This window comes from Salvelinus namaycush, chromosome 23 (genome assembly GCF_016432855.1).
Source record: "Salvelinus namaycush isolate Seneca chromosome 23, SaNama_1.0, whole genome shotgun sequence".
Taxonomy (NCBI): Eukaryota; Metazoa; Chordata; class Actinopteri; order Salmoniformes; family Salmonidae; genus Salvelinus; species Salvelinus namaycush.
In genome coordinates, this window is record NC_052329.1 from 20109918 (window position 1) to 20130632 (window position 20715).

The following is a 20715-nucleotide window of genomic DNA, read 5'->3' on the forward strand; positions in this document are numbered from 1 at the left end:
ATCTTCAATAAAAAGCCTTGTTCATATAAAACGTGTTACTTGTATTTATACCCCTCAATGTACTTGAATAATGGCATTTTATTTGTACATTTTTGTAAAATGAATTTATACATGTAATTCTTTCAACATTAATGCTCTGACTCATTTGGTACAAGAGAACAGTACGTGTGTAATGTCCAATAACATGCCAATATAGTATCAGCTCCCTGCAAGTTTTTATTGGCTTAGGCCGAAATACAATCTGATCACGCAATTTGTCCACAATGCATGTTTAAAAGGCAATGTTCAGAGACCACATTTACGCTAAACACTGCATATGTTAGCTCAATCAGAAATTACCTTGAAAGTACATACATTTGCGGTTGGAATGAATCCTGGTTTTCGTCATGTCCAAAAAGTATCTTACTGGTCCAAAGCAGACCGTAGCATCAAAGTTGACTGTAGCTAGAGATGACCTGTTCAAGAGATGTGAAGCTATCCAAGAAATCCTCCTCTGAGATCCCGAACTTAGTGTATTGATGAATGTAGGCCCTATGGAAGCAAAGACACATCAATATGTGGAAACCCAATAACCTGGGAATGAGGTAGTTTAAATCAGAAGTCTAGCATTGGAAAACTTCAATATAAGTGAACATGCATGCCTTTTTTACATGATGTGTCTAACTGTACCTGGAGGCAAACATGTTCCAGGCTTTCCCCACCATGTTGTCCAGAGGCCTCAGCAGAGTCTGACTGTTGCTGACCAGTATAGCAGACTTCTCATACTTGTTAAAGGGGACTGGGGTTTTCCACATGCTGAAAGCCTCATCTGCTGGAAGCCAGGGGGTATATAGACTTGGATGCTGAAATCCACCTATAGATTTAAAAACATTCAAAAGTTGTTGGATTCTAAAATGAATAAAATAGAATCAACTACTATCTATATTAAAGTCTGATGTCCCATAGTAGTTAGACACCTATGTACTGGTCTCTTACTTATCTCTGCATTGTTCACATCCTTCCCCCGCAGTATGAGCAGGTTGGCCAGGGAGGTGTTGAAGCCTGGTCGTCTGTGACTCCTGGTCCTCTCTATCCCTTCAGGCTGGAGAGAGGGGGCTCGCACCTGCCAGTCGATGCCTGAAAAATAACAGTCCTTAGAGCATTAACATGAACATCTGGACATGAAACAGTAAACACATGATGGAGAAGCTAGCTGATACAAACTAGCATGGCTACACAAAAAAACCCAGAACACAATTCATGACTAAACAGCATCAATATAAATAGACCCATGTTGAGTTGCATGGGGACATAGATTAATTTGGAATTTCACAGTTAGCCAATACAGACTCCTAGTGTTCAACACTATTACAGCACTATGAGAACACAACACTTGCCTTCCTCCATTTTGGAGTTGGCAATGAGCATCTGACGTAGATGTTTGAGCAGGCCCGGCCAGGTGAACATGCTGTAAGCCATAGAGGAGCTGGACACCTGGGGAATGTTGCACACGCTGAGAAGCTTGTACTCTGGGTGACACACCAGGCTGCTCATCAGTTCACCTGGAAACACAGTGTGTGATATGCAACTTCAAGACTTTCTGGCACACTGGTTTGTTTCGTCCTCTTACTACACTTCAAGGGGGCATATGTTTATGTGTGTATATGTACAGAATGTGTGTTGTTAGAGTACAGTGTTGATGCTGCTCAGTGCTCACCTATGGGGTTTCTATTGTAGACACCATGGGAGTCACCAGTGAGTGCAGGCTGCAGAACACTCCCTAGCTGGTGGGCGATGACTTTGTTGACGTCCCTGAATGATATGTGTTTGATATTCATGAGCTGGGCACAGATCTTGTGAACCGTGTCATTTTCGTGAACCAGGATGGCATCTGAGAGCTGGTAGAGGTGTGACAGTGTGAGCACAGAGTTGTAGTTCTGGACTATCACCTTCAAAAGGAAAGCACAATACAGCAATTAGTGAAAACTGGTCATCCAAAGAGTACTGATGATGTTGTTTCTACCTTCAAAAATGATATTATTGTAACTGTCAATTTTTTTTTTCATTTCTACTTTGGAAATGTGGTTGTCTCACCTAGCTATCTTAAGATGAATGCACTAATTGTAAGTCGCTCTGGATAAGAGCGTCTTTTAAATGACAAATGTAAATGTAAAAAGTAAATGCTTTGCAATATTACTTTCTTATTCCATAGGAAATATGTCTGTATTGTAAAACATAAATGGTAGGCCTTTACAGTGCATTCGGAAAGTATTCAGACCCCTTGACTTTTTCCACATTTTGTTACGTTACAGTCCTATTCTAAAATCTATTAAATAGTTTTTTGTCCACATCAATCTACACACAATACCCCATAATAACAAAGCAAAAATAGGTTTAGAAATGTTTGCTAATTTAAATTTAAAAAAAGGAAATATTACATTTACATTAGTATTCAAACAATTTACTCAGTACTTTGTTGAAGCACCTTTGGCAGCGATTACAACCGAGTCTTCTTGGGTATGACGCTACAAGCTTGGCACACGTGTATTTGGGGAGTTTCTCCCTTCTGTTTTTGCTTTGTCATTATGGTGTATTGTGTATAGATTGCTGAGGAAAATGTTTTATTTTATCAATTTTAGAATAAGGCTGTAATGTAACAAAATGTGGGAAAAAGTCAAGGGGTCTGAATACTTGACCGAAGGCACTGTATATACACATTTGTTGACAGATCTGTGATGTTTTGCAGGTGCTGAAGCAAGCTTCTTACCTCTCCAGTGCCATAGGGCCATGTCAGGTGGTTGAGGATGAAGGAGTTTGGGTAGGCGTCCCGGAGACACTGAGTAACGTATGTGCCCACCCCTGACCCTGTGCCCCCTGCCACACTCATCATGGCCATGATTCCTGCCAGACAGTCACAGTGCTCCACCTCCCTCCTCACAATGTCCATCACTACCTCCTCATGACGCGGTCCATGGACACAGTATCTACACGCAAAGAAAAGAAAACACAGTGTTGTCATATTATAGTGCTATGGACACTGCTGTCAGGTGCGGGGCATAGTTTTTCCTAACTACAGTGCATTCGGAAAGTACTCAGACCCCTTGACTTTTTCCACATTTTGTTACATTACAGCCTTATTCTAAAATGGATTAAATAGTTCCCCCCCCTCATCAAACTACACACAATACCCAATAATGACAAAGCAAAAACAGGTTTTTAGAAACTTTTGCAAATGTATTAAGAATAAAAAACAGAAATATCACATTTACATAAGTATTCAGACCCTTCACTTAGTACTTTGTTGAAGCACCTTTGGCAGCGATTAGAGCCTCAAGTCTTCTTGGGTATGACGCTAGAAGCTTGGCACACCTGTATTTGGGGAGTTTCTCCCATTCTTCTCTGCAGATCATCTCAAGCTCTTTCAGGTTGGATGGGGAGCATCGCTGCACGGCTGTTTTCAGGTCTCTCCAAAGATGTTTGATCGGGTTCAAGCCTGGGCTCTGGCTGGGCCACTCAAGGACATGCAGAGACTTGTCCCGAAGCCACTCCTGCGTTGTCTTGGCTGTGTGCTCAGGGTCATTGTCCTGTTGGAAGGTGAAGCTTCGACCCAGTCTGAGGTCCTGAGCGCTCTGGAGCAGGTTTTCGTCAAGGATCTCTCTATACCTTGCTCCGTTCATCTTTCCCTCGATCCTGACTAGTCTCCCAGTCCCTGTCGCTGAAAAACATCCTCACAGCATGATGCTGCCACCACCATGCTTCACCATACAGATGGTGCCAGGTTTCCTCCTGACAGAACAAAGAATGTTGTTTCTCATGGTCTGAGTCCTTTAGGTGCTTTTTGGCAAATTCCAAGCGGGCTGTCATGTGCCTTTTACTGAGGAGTGGCTTCTGTCTGGCCACTCTACCATAAAAGCCTGATTGGTGGAGTGCTGCAGAGATGGTTGTCCTTCTGGAAGGTTCTCCCATCTCCACAGAGGAACTCTGGAACTCTGTCAGAGTGTACATCGGGTTCTTGGTCACCTCCCTGACTAAGGCCCTTCTCCCCCGATTGCTCAGTTTGGCCGGGCGGCCAGCTCTAGGCAGAGTCTTGGTTGTTCCAACATTCTTCCATTTAAGAATGATGGCGGCCACAATTTAGAGTCTCATAGCAAAGGGTCTGAATACTTATGTAAATAAGGTATTTCTGTTTGTTATTTCTAATAACCTGTTTTCACTTTGTCATTATGGGACATTGTGTGTAGCTCGATTAGGAAACATTTTTACTTTATCAATTTTAGAATAAGGCTGTAACGTAACGTTTCCAAAAATTTGGAAAAAGTCAAGGGGTGTGAATACTTTCTGAATGCACTGTACATGATGTCACCTTACCAGTTTTTCATGTCACGTCAGAGCCATTATAATTACAAGGTGGCCAGCCCCTCCAAACAAATTCTGCACATTGAAAACATCCTTACCCATTTGCCCAGTTGTTTCCAGAACCCTGTTTCTGACTGAAGTGTGAACGGTCCCCATATCTCCACTTCCCAGATTTGGCAGTCTTTGCAATACTCTGTGAGATGACTTTGGGTTCCATGTCAATCAGCACTGACCTTGCCACGAGTTCTGTGCAACGACACCATTAAATGTTAAATACACATCTGTTAAGTTTACATGTTAGAAGAGGTACACCAGCTTATTATCATTAGGAATAGCTAACTTACCTCTATTTGCAGTCTCATTGAAGAACCGCTCACTGCTGCATTCACTGTAAACCTTTCTTTGCGTATCATTTGCATCATTGCTGATCACCTCGAACAACTCTTGGCCTACCTGGTTGCCACATTGTCCAAGTTGTACTGTCACGATGGACATTACTATTCCTGCTTGCAAAAGCTGTTGTTTTCAAGTATGTTCGCCTAAATGTTCAATGATTATGTGTGGAAAATAAACTTGCTAGCTATGTTTCCTCCAACTGTCAATGACAGTTTTATGTTTTTATTCCAGTCTGGTTTGAAGCTCGCCGCGTTTCCTGCAACAAATCGATCATGTCCGCGCTTCACTTGGTTGGTTGCGTGGTGCGCATGCTCTGTGTAGTAGCCGGTTATGGCCGCGGTGTGTGTTTGTCCATGAGGCGGGGAACGCGAGCTATTTTCACGGACTGAACGAGATCAGCGATGGCGGGTATATTCGACATCGATTTGGATCAGCCGGAGGAAAATGACTCCGACGATGAGCTCGAGGAGGTAATTTGCTCGATTATGTCGCGTGTGGTTGCACGAGTATTCGATGTAACTGCTAATAGCCATGTTAGCTAGCTTACTAGGTATAGGCCTGTCGTCTTGGTTTGTTGCCAATGCATTAGGCCCAATTTTGACAATGCTACCAGCTAACATTAGCTAGCCGCATAGATCAACCAGCTAAATTAACACTCATGAGCTGTCACTTGTTCTCAGCTTTCGCGAGATAGTTGTTATACATTGCATTACGACATTTGCATACGTAACGCGTTATACTAATATCGAATATACTATTTTCAAACTTGCTAGACAGTCTGTGCAGCAAAGGCAAGCGTGCTTTGGTTGCTGGCGTGCAACAGTTTATTTTGGCAGTTCGGAACAATATGGACTGGAGGTCCTTATGTGGACACAGGCAGATCCCAATTTGGACAAGCTTTTAATCATGGTTATAGTGGACATCCACAGTTCTGATAGGTCTATCTATGAACAATTTGCGACAACTAGCTAGTGAGTTGGTTGTATAGGGCCATGTTTAAATGGTATGAAATAACTATTCATGCACTGACAGTTAGCTACCAAGAATGACAACTTTAGCGTAAACATTTCGTAAGTAATCGCATCTCATGTTCAGTGCCCTTTGTCAAGGATTTTGGGCAACACAGAATATCACGTAACAAGTTTTTTGGGGTGTAAAATATTTACCTCCATAAAGATTTGTTAACATTTATAACATAATAAACGTAAATTAGGGGTAAATTCCAAGGCTGTCAAGAAAAGCAGTCTACAGCTCAAGATCCGCTATCCAGGGTTCTGAATTAAATGTAGACAATACAGATTTTAATTTAACCTGCTTTCACATGATGGTATGCTCTCGCATGTTGGCTTGTGTTGACTTCATGTTTTAACTAATATTGTATTGATTTCAGTTGTCCTTGCGTCTAAGATTGAACACTTTTAAAATATAATCAACATTCCTGTTGAATCTAATGACATGCTACTGCGGTTCTATGGCTCTGCAGTGATTTCAGTTATAAAGCAGATTTGTTTTTACAATGTGCTAATTCACATTTTCTGTCAGACTCAGATCAACGATTTCATGGACCAGTGCAGCGGCTTTGAATTGTAAGTGTTGACACTTAGCATTATGAAGGCCTGGTCGATTAAATCATTATGTTGAGTAGTTATAGTAATTGTACCTTGCTACTGTCAGTGTATTGAAAGTGAGCATATAATTGCATGACTTCTTTCCCCAGCAATATGGACGGCTGTGAGAAGATTGAGATATCTGAGGACAACGTCAATCAAGGAACAGAGAACATCAGGCCGGAGTGTTTTGAACTGCTGCGAGTGTTGGGAAAGGGCGGTTATGGAAAGGTATCCTCCTCTTATTCAAATTTATTTTCATAAGATTACTTTTATGACATTTTTTAATTCCATGTCACACTTGTCATTATTTGGCGTGGCCCATTGTGTTGAACTGGTTATTCCCTTTTTCTTTTTGTAGGTTTTTCAAGTTCGAAAAGTTGCTGGAGCAGCATCGGGGAAGATATTTGCAATGAAGGTTTTAAAGAAGGTACCTAAAAACAACATTCAAACACACGTTTATTTACATTTAGTATATCATTGGCAGCATGCATAGCCCTTAAGTGTCTCTCAATTTTGTCTCAAACTTAGTAAATATGACAAATATACATTGTTTTATGTTGCTTCTGTGTACAAATATTTCCTTGAAGCCTGTTGGTGGGTAAGGTCTTGTTGGTAGTTAGCCATCTTCGCTGCTGCAGACTTGGCTGTTAAGAAGCTGTCTCAGTCCATTAGATTTTGCACAATAGAAAGTTTTTTTGCTTGATCAGTGAAAGTGAAATGGACTTTAATGACAGATGCAGTCACATACCTCTTCATCAAGATTTGTCCAACAAGCTATGCTACAAAAATGCACTGAAAAACCAATTGCTTAATTTCAAACAGAACTATTCTAAGCAACACTGAGTTCAGTGTTAGCACATTCTTGACAGTGGCTGCTTGTCGTGAACTGATAATGAAATGTATTTTATCATGTGGCTTTTGAAATGGCAGACTAGCGGTAATAGCGTGACTAATGGTCATGAATGTTTTGGGGCCTCGCAGGCTATGATTGTACGCAATGCTAAGGACACTGCCCACACCAAGGCGGAGAGGAACATCCTGGAGGAAGTGAAGCATCCTTTCATCGTGGATCTCATCTACGCCTTCCAGACAGGGGGAAAGCTGTACCTCATCCTGGAGTACCTCAGCGGTCAGTAAATCAGGGGTCACAAAGGCAGTTACACCAAACGACCTATTCAGCAGAAGATAAACAACCATCCATTCTTTCCACACTCTTCCTGTTGCCCAAGAGTTGCTGGGGAGTCAGACTGAATCTCCTTCCATATTAGCAGTCCCAGTCATGCAGATGGTTTCTTTTCTTAGACCAAAGGATGGTTTCACCAAAATGATGATTCATATCATCTGAATTGGTTGTCACACACAGGATGTTGGCCTTTGCATACTTTACATCAACACTTAATGGGCCTCTGCTCATTACATCTAACCATAATGTATGTAATAGTGTCTATATCCTGTCTACCATCCCTTCCTGTCTGTGCACATCTAGAGTTGATGCACACTATGGTATTTGAAATTCAGTCAATGTCAGGATTCAAAATGTAAATGGGTTGATTTGGTGTAGTCTCCCCACAATTATTTTGTGCATTTGTACAACACTACAATTGCATATTTTTTTTTAATGTCTGTTTCAGTTTTAATAAATTTTGTTGTAATTTTCAGGTGGAGAGCTGTTTATGCAACTGGAAAGAGAGGGGATTTTTATGGAAGACACAGCCTGGTGAGTAGAGAAGACGAAAGGCAATATTGTCATACCAGTGGCAGTTTTCTTACATCCACTGCACTAAGACACTTCTTTGGAATATCCTACACCAGTATGTAGTTGGTGAAAGGGAAAATGCAATTTATAAAAGCAGTAAACTGAAGATCAGGGTACCAGGTTTTGGCTGTGCCTGGCAGAGAAAATAATTTAGTATAGTGTGTGTATATACAATGTAAATGTGGTCTCTTTCTTATCTGCAGTTTTTACCTGGCAGAAATCTCCATGGCTCTGGGCCATCTGCACCAGAAAGGCATCATCTATAGAGACCTGAAGCCTGAAAACATCATGCTTAACAACCAAGGTAATGCTGGAGCTGGGCAAGGATATCAGAACAAACGTCCTGAGTTGCAATCATGTTCACTGCAAGTCAGACAATATTCGATGCTACATTAGCTGTAAATACATCCACATTTGTGCTTGTATATGCACTTCATGTTAGACATTAGGGCTGGGGATTGCCAGGGACCTCATGAGACGCGCTGAGGTGCTGATTCGATATGGGTTGTGATTTTCACGATTCAATATGTATTGCGAATGTATTTTGTCCTCCTACACCAAAAGCGATCACGACACGCAGGTTAAAATATCAAAACAAACTCTGAACCAATGACATTAATTTGGGGACAGGTCGAAAAGCATTAAATATGTATGGCAATTTAGCTAGTTAGCTTGCACTTGCTAGCTAATTTGTCCTATTTAGCTAGCTTGCTGTTGCTAGCTAATTTGTGCTGGGATATAAACATTTAATTGTTATTTTACCTGAACTGCACAAGGTCCTCTACTCCGACAAATTAATCCACACATAAAACAGCCAACCGAATCGTTTCTAGTCATCTCTCCTCCTTCCAGGCTTTTTCATCGTTGAACTTATATGGTGATCGCATCTAAACTTTCATAGTATTACCACGACTACCGGCAAAAAAAAATGTCTTTCAATCACCAACGTGGGTATAACCAATGAGAAGATGGCACGTGGGTACCTGCTTCTATAAACCAATGAGGAGATGGGAGAGGCAGGACTTTCAGCGCAATCTGCGTCAGAAATAGGAATGACTTCTATTTTAGCCCTTGGCAACGCAGATGCTCGTTATCGAGCAGTGTGGGTGCAATAATTGAATAACATGGATTTCTAAATGTATTTTGCGACGCTCGCGCACTCGACGTGTCCGGTCTGGTCAGCATGTGAGTCTGCTGCTGAGAGACAAGAGGGCATGTGAAAACGAGTTTTTATCAGTCATGGAAATAAGTGGTGAAAACATGTTTCAACACTATTTAAAAAGATGGGGAACAGGGGCCTCCCGGGTGGCGCAGTGGGCTAGGGCACTGCATCGCAGCGCTAGCTGCGCCACCAGAGTCTCTGGGTTCGCGCCCAGGCTCTGTCGCAGCCGGCCGTGACCGGGAGGTCCGTGGGGCGACGCACAATTGGGCTAGCGTCGTCCGGGTTAGGGAGGGTTTGGCCGGTAGGGATATCCTTGTCTCATCGCGCTCCAGCGACTCCTGTGGCGGGCCGGGCGCAGTGCGCGCTAACCAAGGGGGCCAGGTGCACGGTGTTTCCTCCGACACATTGGTGCGGCTGGCTTCCGGGTTAGAGGCGCGCTGTGTTAAGAAGCAGTGCGGCTTGGTTGGGTTGTGCTTCGGAGGACGCATGGCTTTCGACCTTCGTCTCTCCCGAGCCCGTACGGGAGTTGTAGCGATGAGACAAGATAGTAATTACTAGCGATTGGATACCACGAAAATTGGGGAGAAAAAGGGGGGTAAAATGTATTTTAAAAAATAAAATAAAAAGATGGGGAACAAGCTATAGGATGACAAACACCAGAGTTTTGGCTAACAGCTGACTAGTGCTAGCTAATGCTACCTACAGTAGCAAATATATAAAATAATATTGCGATATATAACTTGATTTCCTCCCCATCAATATAAGACACAACATTATTCCGCAGGAAATGTAATTTACTAAATGTTCTGCATATCCACCTCAAAGTGAAATTGACTGACTTGTTTCTGTGTTGTGTTTTTCCAGGTCATGTGAAATTGACTGACTTTGGGCTGTGTAAAGAGTCCATCCACGGTGGCACAGTCACCCATACTTTCTGTGGCACCATAGAGTACATGTAAGTCACACTTTGTAAAATACACACCACCTGTTCTTCATGTAAATCTGTTGAAAGCTGTGCAATTTTTATATAGTGACTGCCTCAGTCTATCATGAAAATAGGTATAAAAAAATGGATGTTGTGTCAGGGCCCCAGAGATCTTGATGAGAAGTGGACATAACAGAGCAGTAGACTGGTGGAGTCTTGGAGCGCTTATGTACGATATGCTGACTGGAGCGGTGAGTGCAAAACTTCTCTCATAGCCTCCTGCTTATAATGATGTGGTAATACAACAACTTCTATTACAATCAAGTGGTGTTGACCCAAGGTTATTATTTTGTTCTTTCTTCAAATGTAGCCACCCTTCACTGGTGAAAACAGGAAGAAGACCATTGACAAAATCTTAAAATGCAAGCTGAACCTCCCACCCTACCTCACACAAGAAGCCAGAGATCTCCTGAAAAGGGTGACTACTTGTTTAAACATTTTACCTTTTTATTTTCATTTTTGTAATCACTTATGTATTTATACTAGTTCTTGTCTTTCAGCTGCTGAAGAGAAATGCCTCGTCAAGACTTGGAGCAGGGGCTGGAGATGCTACAGAGGTGCAGGTGAGAACAAGCGAAGGAATGGACCGATTTTGGATGGAGTGACTTGATGCTGTCAAGAATAAACTGTAACTTCATCCTTGAGGGCAGGAGAGTTTCAGATTTTACCCCATTCTTGCAAGCACCACTTTCTATCTCAAGCCTTTGATCATAAAACAACAGAAGATGACCCTAAATTGAAGTGTTCAAAAGTGAGAAGGGAAAGGGAAGTATTGAAATTTAAAAGCTATTGTTATAATTATTTTCTGATGATCTTTCCTTAGGCTCATCCCTTCTTCCGACACATTAACTGGGAAGAGCTCCTGGCCAGGAAAGTGGAGCCTCCATTCAAGCCTTTCCTGGTAAGCAGCAGAAGAGCTTCCGTTTTGTTTTAGACAACCTTTCAAGCTCTCACAGGCGTTAGACTCTGTAACACACCTGATTTCTTGTATCCATAGCAATCCGCTGAAGATGTGAGCCAGTTTGACTCTAAGTTCACCAGCCAGACACCAGTAGACAGCCCAGACGACTCCACGCTGAGTGAAAGCGCTAACCAAGCCTTTCTGGTAAGACGGCTACATATCTTGTTAGGGATTACATTTTTTATTTTATTATTATTTGTTTTTTGGCCTGTCCACCACCCCTTTGTTTTTACAGCTTTTTCTTTCTTTGTTACATGCACATTCTAAAGACATTTTATACTGAACAAAAATATAAACAAAACAATTTCAACGATTCTACTGAGTTAAAATTCATATAAGGAAATCAGCCAATTGAAATGAATTCATTAGGCCCTAATCTATGGATTTCACATGACTGGGCAGGGGTGCAGCCATGGGTGTGCCTGGGAGGGCATAGGCCAGCCCACTTGGGCAACAGGCCCACCCACTGGGGAGCCCGACCCAGCCAATCGGAATGATTTTCCCCCCACAAAAGGGCTTTATTACAGACAGAAATACTCCTCAGTTTCATCAGCTGTCTGGGTGGCTGGTCTCAGACGATCCCGCATGTGGAGGTCCTGGGCTGGATTGGTTACACGTGGTCTGCGGTTGTGAGGCCGGTTGGACGTGCTGCCAAATTCTCTAACCGACTTGAAGCGGCTTATAGTAGAGAAATTAACATTTAATTATCTGGCAACATCTCTGGTGGACAATCGCATGCTCCCTTAAAACTTGAGACATCTGTAGCATTGTGTTGTGTGACAACTGCACATTTCAGTGGCCTTTTATTGTCCCCCGCACTAGGTGCATCTGAGTATTGATCATGCTGTTTAATCAGCTTCTTGATATGCCACACCTGTCGTCAGGTGGATGGATTATCTTGGCAAAGGAGAAATGCTCACTAACAGGGATGTAAACACATTTATGCACAGACTGAGAAAAATAAGCTTTTGTTCAGTATACATAGTGTCAAGAAAAAGTATGTGAACCCTTTGGAATTACCTGGATTTCTGCATAAATTGGTTATAAAATGTTATCTGATCTTCATCTAAGTCACAACAATAGACAAACCCATTGTTCTTAAACTAATAACACACAAACAATTATAAGTTTATGTCTTTATTGAACACACCGTGTAAACATTCACAGTACAGGGTAGGAAAGGTTTGTGAACCCTTGGATTTAATAACTGTTTGACCCTCCTTTGGCAGCAATAACCTCAACCAAACCTTTTCTGTAGTTGCGGATCCGATCTGCTCAGAGGTCAGGAGGAATTTTGACCATTCCTCTTTACAAAACTGTTTCAGTTAAGCAATATTCTTGGGATGTCTGGTGTTAACTGCTCTCTTGAGGTCATGCCACAGTATCTCAATTGGGTTCAAATCAAATCAAATTTTATTTGTCACACACACATGGTTAGCAGATGTTAATGCGAGTGTAGCGAAATGCTTGTGCTTCTAGTTCCGACAATGCAGTAATAACCAACAAGTAATCTAACCTAACAATTCCACAACTACTACCTTATACACACAAGTGTAAAGGGATAAAGAATATGTACATAAAGATATATGAATGAGTGATGGTACAGAACGGCATAGGCAAGATGCAGTAGATGGTATAGAGTACAGTATATACATATGAGATGAGTAATGTAGGGTATGTAAACATAAAGTGGCATAGTTTAAAGTGGCTAGTGATACATGTATTACATAAAGATGGCAAGATGCAGTGGATGATATACAGTACAGTATATACATATGAGATGAGTAATGTAGGGTATGTAAACATATTAAGTGGCATTGTTTAAAGTGGCTAGTGATACATTTTTACATAATTTCCATCAATTCCCATTATTAAAGTGGCTGGAGTTGAGTCAGTATGTTGGCAGCGGCCACTAAATGTTAGTGGTGGCTGTTTAACAGTCTGATGGCCTTGAGATAGAAGCTGTTTTTCAGTCTCTCGGTCCCTGCTTTGATGCACCTGTACTGACCTCGCCTTCTGGATGATAGCGGGGTGAACAGGCAGTGGCTCGGGTGGTTGTTGTCCTTGATGATCTTTATGGCCTTCCTGTGACATCAGGTGGTGTAGGTGTCCTGGAGGGCAGGTAGTTTGCCCCCGGTGATGCGTTGTGCAGACCTCACTACCCTCTGGAGAGCCTTACGGTTGTGGGCGGAGCAGTTGCCGTACCAGGCGGTGATACAGCCCGACAGGATGCTCTCGATTGTGCATCTGTAGAAGTTTGTGAGTGCTTTTGGTGACAAGCCAAATTTCTTCAGCCTCCTGAGGTTGAAGAGGCGCTGCTGCGCCTTCTTCACAACGCTGTCTGTGTGGGTGGACCAATTCAGTTTGTCCGTGATGTGTACACCGAGGAACTTAAAACTTTCCACCTTCTCCACTACTGTCCTGTCGATGTGGATAGGGGGGTGCTCCCTCTGCTGTTTCCTGAAGTCCACAATCATCTCCTTTGTTTTGTTGACGTTGAGTGTGAGGTTATTTTCCTGACACCACACTCCGAGGGCCCTCACCTCCTCCCTGTAGGCCGTCTCGTCGTTGTTGGTAATCAAGCCTACCACTGTAGTGTCGTCCGCAAACTTGATGATTGAGTTGGAGGCGTGCATGGCCACGCAGTCGTGGGTGAACAGGGAGTACAGGAGAGGGCTCAGAACGCACCCTTGTGGGGCCCCAGTGTTGAGGATCAGCGGGGTGGAGATGTTACCTACCCTCACCACCTGGGGGCGGCCCGTCAGGAAGTCCAGGACCCAGTTGCACAGGGCGGGGTCGAGACCCAGGGTCTCGAGCTTGATGACGAGTTTGGAGGGTACTATGGTGTTAAATGCTGAGCTGTAGTCGATGAACAGCATTCTCACATAGGTATTCCTCTTGTCCAGATGGGTTAGTGCAGTGTGCAGTGTGGTTGCGATTGCGTCGTCTGTGGACCTATTGGGTCGGTAAGCAAATTGGAGTGGGTCTAGGGTGTCAGGTAGGGTGGAGGTGATATGGTCCTTGACTAGTCTCTCAAAGCACTTCATGATGACGGAAGTGAGTGCTACGGGGCGGTAGTCGTTTAGCTCAGTTACCTTAGCTTTCTTGGGAACAGGAACAATGGTGGCCCTCTTGAAGCATGTGGGAACAGCAGACTGGGATAAGGATTGATTGAATATGTCCTTAAACACACCAGCCAGCTGGTCTGCGCATGCTCTGAGGACGCGGCTGGGAATGCCGTCTGGGCCTGCAGCCTTGCGAGGGTTAACACGTTTAAATGTTTTACTCACCTCGGCTGCAGTGAAGGAGAGCCCGCAGGTTTTGGTAGCGGGCCGTGTCAGTGGCACTGTATTGTTCTCAAAGCGAGCAAAAAAGTTATTTAGTCTGTCTGGGAGCAAGACATCCTGGTCCACGACGGGGCTGGTTTTCATTTTGTAATCCGTGATTGACTGTAGACCCTGCCACATACCTCTTGTGTCTGAGCTGTTGAATTGCGACTCTACTTTGTCTCTATACTGGGACTTAGCTTGTTTGATTGCCTTGCGGAGGGAATAGCTACACTATTTGTATTCGGTCATGTTTCCGGTCACCTTGCCCTGGTTAAAAGCAGTGCTTCGCGCTTTCAGTTTCACGCGAATGCTGCCATCAATCCACGGTTTCTGGTTTGGGAATGTTTTAATCATTGCTGTGGGTACGACATCGTCAATGCACTTTCTAATGAACTCGCTCACCGAATCAGCGTATTCGTCAATGTTGTTGTTGGACGCAATGCGGAACATATCCCAATCCACGTGATCGAAGCAGTCTTGAAGCGTGGAATCAGATTGGTCGGACCAGCGTTGAACAGACCTGAGCGCGGGAGCTTGCTGTTTCTGTTTGTAGGCTGGAAGCAACAAAATGGAGTCGTGGTCAGCTTTTCCGAAAGGAGGGCGGGGGAGGGCCTTATATGCGTCGCGGAAGTTAGTATAACAATGATCCAAGGTTTTACCAGCCCTGGTAGCACAATCGATATGCTGATAGAATTTAGGGAGTTTTGTTTTCAGATTAGCCTTGTTAAAATCCCCAGCTACGATGAATGCAGCCTCAGGGTGTGTGGTTTCCAGTTTACAAAGAGTCAGATAAAGTTCGTTCAGGGCCATCGATGTGTCTGCTTGGGGGGGAATATATACGGCTGTGATTATAATCGAAGAGAATTCCCTTGGTAGATAATGCGGGCGACATTTGATTGTGAGGAATTCTAAATCTGGTGAACAGAATGACTTGAGTTCCTGTATGTTGTTATGATCACACCACGTCTCGTTAATCATAAGGCATACACCCCCGCCCCTCTTCTTACCAGAAAGATGTTTGTTTCTGTCGGCGCGATGCGTGAAGAAACCAGCTGGCTGCACCGACTCCGTTAGCGTCTCTCGAGTGAGCCATGTTTCCGTGAAGCAAAGAACGTTACAATCCCTGATGTCTCTCTGGAATGTTACCCTTGCTCGGATTTCATCAACCTTATTGTCAAGAGACTGGACATTGGCGAGTAGTATGCTAGGGAGTGGAGCGCGATGTGCCCGTCTCCGAAGCCTGACCAGGAGACCGCTTCGTTTGCCCCTTTTACGGCGTCGTTGTTTAGGGTCACCGGCTGGGATCAGATCTATTGTATTGGGTGGAAGACAAAACACAGGATCCGCTTCGGGAGAGTCATATTCCTGGTTGTAACGATGGTGAGTTGACGTTGCTCTTACATACAGTCGGGAGGAACTACTGAATATAATGAAACCTAAGATTACCTGGGGTACCAATGTAAGGAATAACACATAAAAAAACAAAATACTGCATAGTTTCCTAGGAACGCGAAGCGAGGCGGCCATCTCGGTCGGCGCCGGAAGTAGAAAGGGTTGAGGTCAGGACTCTGACTGGGCCACTCCAGAAGGCGTATTTCCTTCTGTTAAAGCCATTTACTTCTGTGTTTTGGTTCATTGACCTGTTGCATACACAACTGAGCTTCAATTGACAGACAGATGGCCTTACATTCTCCTGCAAAATGTCTTGATAAACTTGAATTTATTTTTCCGTTGATGATGGCAAGCGGTACAGGCCCTGAGGCAGCAAAGCAGCCCCAAAACATGATTCTCCCTCCACCATACTTTACAGTTGGGATGAGGTTTTGATGTTGGTGTTATGTGCCATTTTTTCTCAACACATAGTGTTGTGTGTTCCTTACAAACAACTAAACTTTAGTTTAATCTCTCCACAGAATATTTTGCCAGTAGCGCTGTGGAACATTCAGGTGCTCTTTTGCAAACTTCAGATGCACAGCAATGTTTTTTTTAGACAGCAGTGGCATCTTCTGTGGTGTCCTCCCATGAACACCATTCTTGTTTAGTGTTTTACGTATCGTAGACTCGTCAACAGGCGTTTAATAAAATATTCATACAAATATGATTAGGCCTCTCATAGACTAGGCCTTGTAGAAAGAGGGTCAATCAAGTTAGGTCTGCCAAATTAATGTAGCATAGGAAAAAAATATAAATCCAGCCATAGAGTATAGCCTATCATCAAAAAAATGGTTTATAACATGCACAATTAGATGCATCATCTATATAGAACAAGGTTGACTAAATTCGAGCCCAGTAACTTTGCTCACCGCATCCTCCTTTGATTGTCTCTTCTGGCTGCCACCAAAAGCCCCCACCTTGGAGACAATCGATCAGATCATTGTGGAGCTGCTAATCTGCACGAAGTTACAGGCTGACTACACCGCTCGCATTGCGTGCGTGAGCGTTGCAAAATAAATTTAGAAATATATGTTATTCAATTATTGCGCCAACGAGCGTCTGCGCTGCCAAGGGCTAAAATAGAAGTCAGTTCTATTTCTGACACAGATCGCGCTGCAAGTCCTGCCTCTCCCATCTCCTCAGTAGTTTATAGAAGCAGGTACCCACGTGCCATCTCCTCGTTGGTAATACACACATGGGTGATTGAAAGATGAGGTAATGCATCTAATTTATGAAAGTTGCCAATGGCAATATAAAGCCAAGAGAAGAAAAAGTCTGGAATGAGGAGAGATGACAAGAAACGATTCAGTTGACCGTTTTATGTGTGGAGTAGAGGACCTTGTGCATTTCAGGTAAAATAACAACTCAATGTTTATATTCCAGGACAAATTAGCTAGCAACAGCAAGCTAGCTAAAAATGACAAATTAGCTAGCAAGTGCTAGCTAAATTGCCATAAATGTTTAATGCTTTTCGACTTGTCCCCAAATGAATATAATTGGTTCAGAGTTTGTTTTGATATTTTAACCTACGTGTCGTGATCGCGTTTGGTGTGGGGGGACAAAATACATTTATGCACGATCGTTTTGGGTTCCGTGTTAGTGTGCCACTAGCGATGTACTTTGCTGGACATGCTAGCTGTTCTCCGCGGCGCATCATCACTTCAAACGCATTCCATCTTGGTGTTATTGGCTTGCCTACTACTACTGGTAGTACCGGTAAAATGTAAGTTATGAATCGCAAATCACCATACAGCTGACACACTTCGATTTCATCAATCATTTTGACTTCAATTTGTTTGTCCAAAATACTATCAGCTTGCGCTGCGTCTTTGCTGATGAATGCTCTGATCTCTGGCCAATTGGTTCAATGACATTGTTTCGTCTATTAATCGCTTCTAATAGATCTGAAAATTACGCATTAACCATGAATTTAAACAACTGTTTGTTTATAATGAGGGACGTCCCACGTTTAACCTGGACACATGAATATTAGGAATTTGCGCTGGCTTCAGCCATGACAGCACGAGAGAGAAATGAAACGTCTGCACGTCGCCCGCAGGTGAGAGAGTGTGTTTCACTGTCCAATCCGAGGCTCGAGCATGGTCTGAGCGCGTCAACATGGGAAAGCCTCAAGAGCGGACAGTGCATTATAAACAAAGCGCCGCATATATTGCCCAAAAAAGAACACATCTGATTTGGAGAAAACGCGGGGCATCCGTGAAACTGTAATTCAACTTGTCCGGCTTTATACATTATACATCGTGTTTTGAGTCATAACTATTATAGAACATGAGCTTTTAAACCCACCCAACAGCTACTCTGTCCATCCCACCTATCTCTGTAAACCACCCTCTTATTATTTCCATGTGCCATATAATTTAACTGTGCTGTGATGTTTCACAAATTCTGAACCTGTGTAATCGCATAGGACATGTGTTGAGTGTTCATTTTGCTCATAATACAAAATCATGACACAATTCACCTTCATTTCTCCTTAATACATTTGTAGGCCGTACTGGTGACCATAACCCCTCTGTCATTGCTTCTGCAGGGCTTCACGTATGTTGCTCCATCAGTACTTGAAAACGTCAAGGAAAAATTCTCATTTGAGCCAAAAATCCGCTCACCCCGACGTTTTTTGGGGAGCCCAAGAACACCAGTCAGGTATTCCATCGTTTCAGCCTCTACGGCTGTTCCTACATAGCTTGTGCAGTAACATTGAATATACCACATCATCACATAGTCATAGTATGTCCCCTATTCCTTTTCAGCCCTTTCAAGTTCTCTGCTGGTGACGTGTGGCCCCGGGGCCCCTTGATGCCCGGCGGATCCTCTCTATGTCTCCAGTCGCCCCAGGAGCAGGTCATGGAGGTGTCCGCCTCAGAACAGATGGAAGTGCAGGCCAGCTCTGAGGCCTCTGCGCCCCTTCCCATCCGCCAGCCTTCGGGTGCCAACCTGTCCCAGTTCAAACAACAAGCCTACCCTGTCATGGCCAAGCGGCCCGAGCATCTACGCATTAACCTATGACCAGCAGCTCATCTTAGAGGATTTTTAAAAAATTTCTTTGTTGATATTTCTTCTTATTTTTTTTAAATATAAAGACACTAGAGACTATGAAACATTACATTTCAGTTCTACACACCATCACTACATGAAGTCTCCCTCAGGCTTTAACCTCCAGTGTGCTGCAGCTGAGCTCGGTGGACTGGGCCACTCCCTCAGGTCCCCTTGACCTCTTCACCCTGACCCCTAGCAGGACTGGACCAGCGGGACAGGGCATCACTTTGGATCTTTAACTTGTTTTTATTACTCCATCCTACCACGAAAAAAGGAATGAGAACATGTATAAAATGTGCAGTATATAAAATATCATCCAAAGTGCTTCATGTTTGATGATTGAATGCTTATGAGGAATTAATTGCTTCCACTGAACACTTGGGAGATTTGACAGTAGATTTGACAGTATTTCTTGAAGATTGCTTCCTGGCTCAGAATGAAATCATGAATTATTGTTAATTGAAAAATATGATTGGGAGGGTTATCAATAAGCTGAGGTTCTGAACATAGCTTTATGTCTTAATACAAAATAAATGCATCTACTGTGCTATATCAATGATGGATCAATTCATGAGGGCATCAATAAAAACAAATGTTTACTTTTTACATTCTTTCACTTTTAGTGTCAATTACTTACTAAATGGGGACATTTGGTTATATTTGTTATTGTGCTGATAGAGAAGAGAATGTTGCGTCGGGTAAGAGCTAAATGAATACATGCATATCTTCTATAATGGTAAACATGAATAATAACTGTCATAGTGTATTTTTAAATGTTGGAAAGGTACCATTGCTTAGTTGGACTAGAATTGCTGTGACAAAGACCCGGGACTATGACTTTAAAACGTGTTAAATCTCCTGGTTCGTATCCTGCCTAGATTAAATTGCCTGGCAAACCTTGGCATAAAGTAAATATGTTCAAGTCAGTAACTCATTTTTCCAGCCTGTCGTACCAGCTCGCCTTGAATAATATTTGTCAGCATCAACAACCTCATGTATAAATTATTGTCACGTCCTCTTCGCTGTGGAAAAATCTCTGCTTCTGTCCTATAAACCAGCAGTACCCAAACTGAGAGCCAGACTGGGTGGCTGCTGCCAACTTCGGTGAAAATACATTTCTCATACTGGGGCTGCCGCTACGTGGTGGTAAGTGGTACTGCATGACTAGATGCACTTGTTTGGATTTTGCCTCCCAAAAATTAACTAGGCAAGTCAGTTAAGAACAAATTCTTATTTGCAGAACGACAGATTTTTACCTTGTCAGCTCGGGGATTAGATCTAGCAACCTTTCGGTTACTGGCCCAATGCTCTAACCACTAGCCTACCTGCCGCCCCTAAAAACAATGATACTGATAGATTTTAGACTCATAATGAACCATATATTTGGATTGCTGTCATACCTTGTCCATAGACTGCTTACAGGGTAAGGAAACAAATGTAATTTTGTAATTTGGGTGTATCCCTTTAAATATGAGGTATAATACTCCCCAGAAATTTGGATCAAAAGAACGGGGAACAGTTTGGTCCAAATGCACTGCATGCAAGACTGGTCTTCGCACCAATGTTCATGTTTATATACAGTACCAGTCAAACATTTTGTACACACCAACTCATTCAAGGGTTTTTCTTTATTTTTACTATTTTCTACATTGTAGAATAATAGTGAACACAAACTATGAAATAACACATA

General features: G+C 43.0%; 2 protein-coding genes across 2 annotated transcripts; one reads left to right on the top strand and one right to left on the bottom strand.

Moving 5' to 3' along the window:
• Positions 1-45: 45 nt before the first annotated feature.
• On the bottom strand, positions 46-5540 carry tubd1 (tubulin, delta 1). The gene is made up of 8 exons (XM_038961191.1): positions 4680-5540; positions 4434-4581; positions 2747-2963; positions 1697-1928; positions 1377-1541; positions 976-1116; positions 670-853; positions 46-531 (listed from the first exon to the last, which is right to left on the bottom strand). Exons 1-8 carry the CDS (start codon positions 4828-4830, stop codon positions 429-431), a joined length of 1341 nt encoding a protein of 446 aa, XP_038817119.1. The 5' UTR covers positions 4831-5540; the 3' UTR covers positions 46-428.
• LOC120018156 (ribosomal protein S6 kinase beta-1-like) lies at positions 5052-19636 on the top strand. The gene is made up of 15 exons (XM_038961190.1): positions 5052-5201; positions 6274-6317; positions 6449-6569; positions 6700-6768; positions 7323-7470; positions 8001-8058; positions 8301-8401; positions 10124-10214; positions 10345-10435; positions 10555-10662; positions 10745-10807; positions 11068-11145; positions 11242-11349; positions 18520-18632; positions 18740-19636. Exons 1-15 carry the CDS (start codon positions 5133-5135, stop codon positions 18993-18995), a joined length of 1518 nt encoding a protein of 505 aa, XP_038817118.1. The 5' UTR covers positions 5052-5132; the 3' UTR covers positions 18996-19636.
• Positions 19637-20715: the final 1079 nt, after the last annotated feature.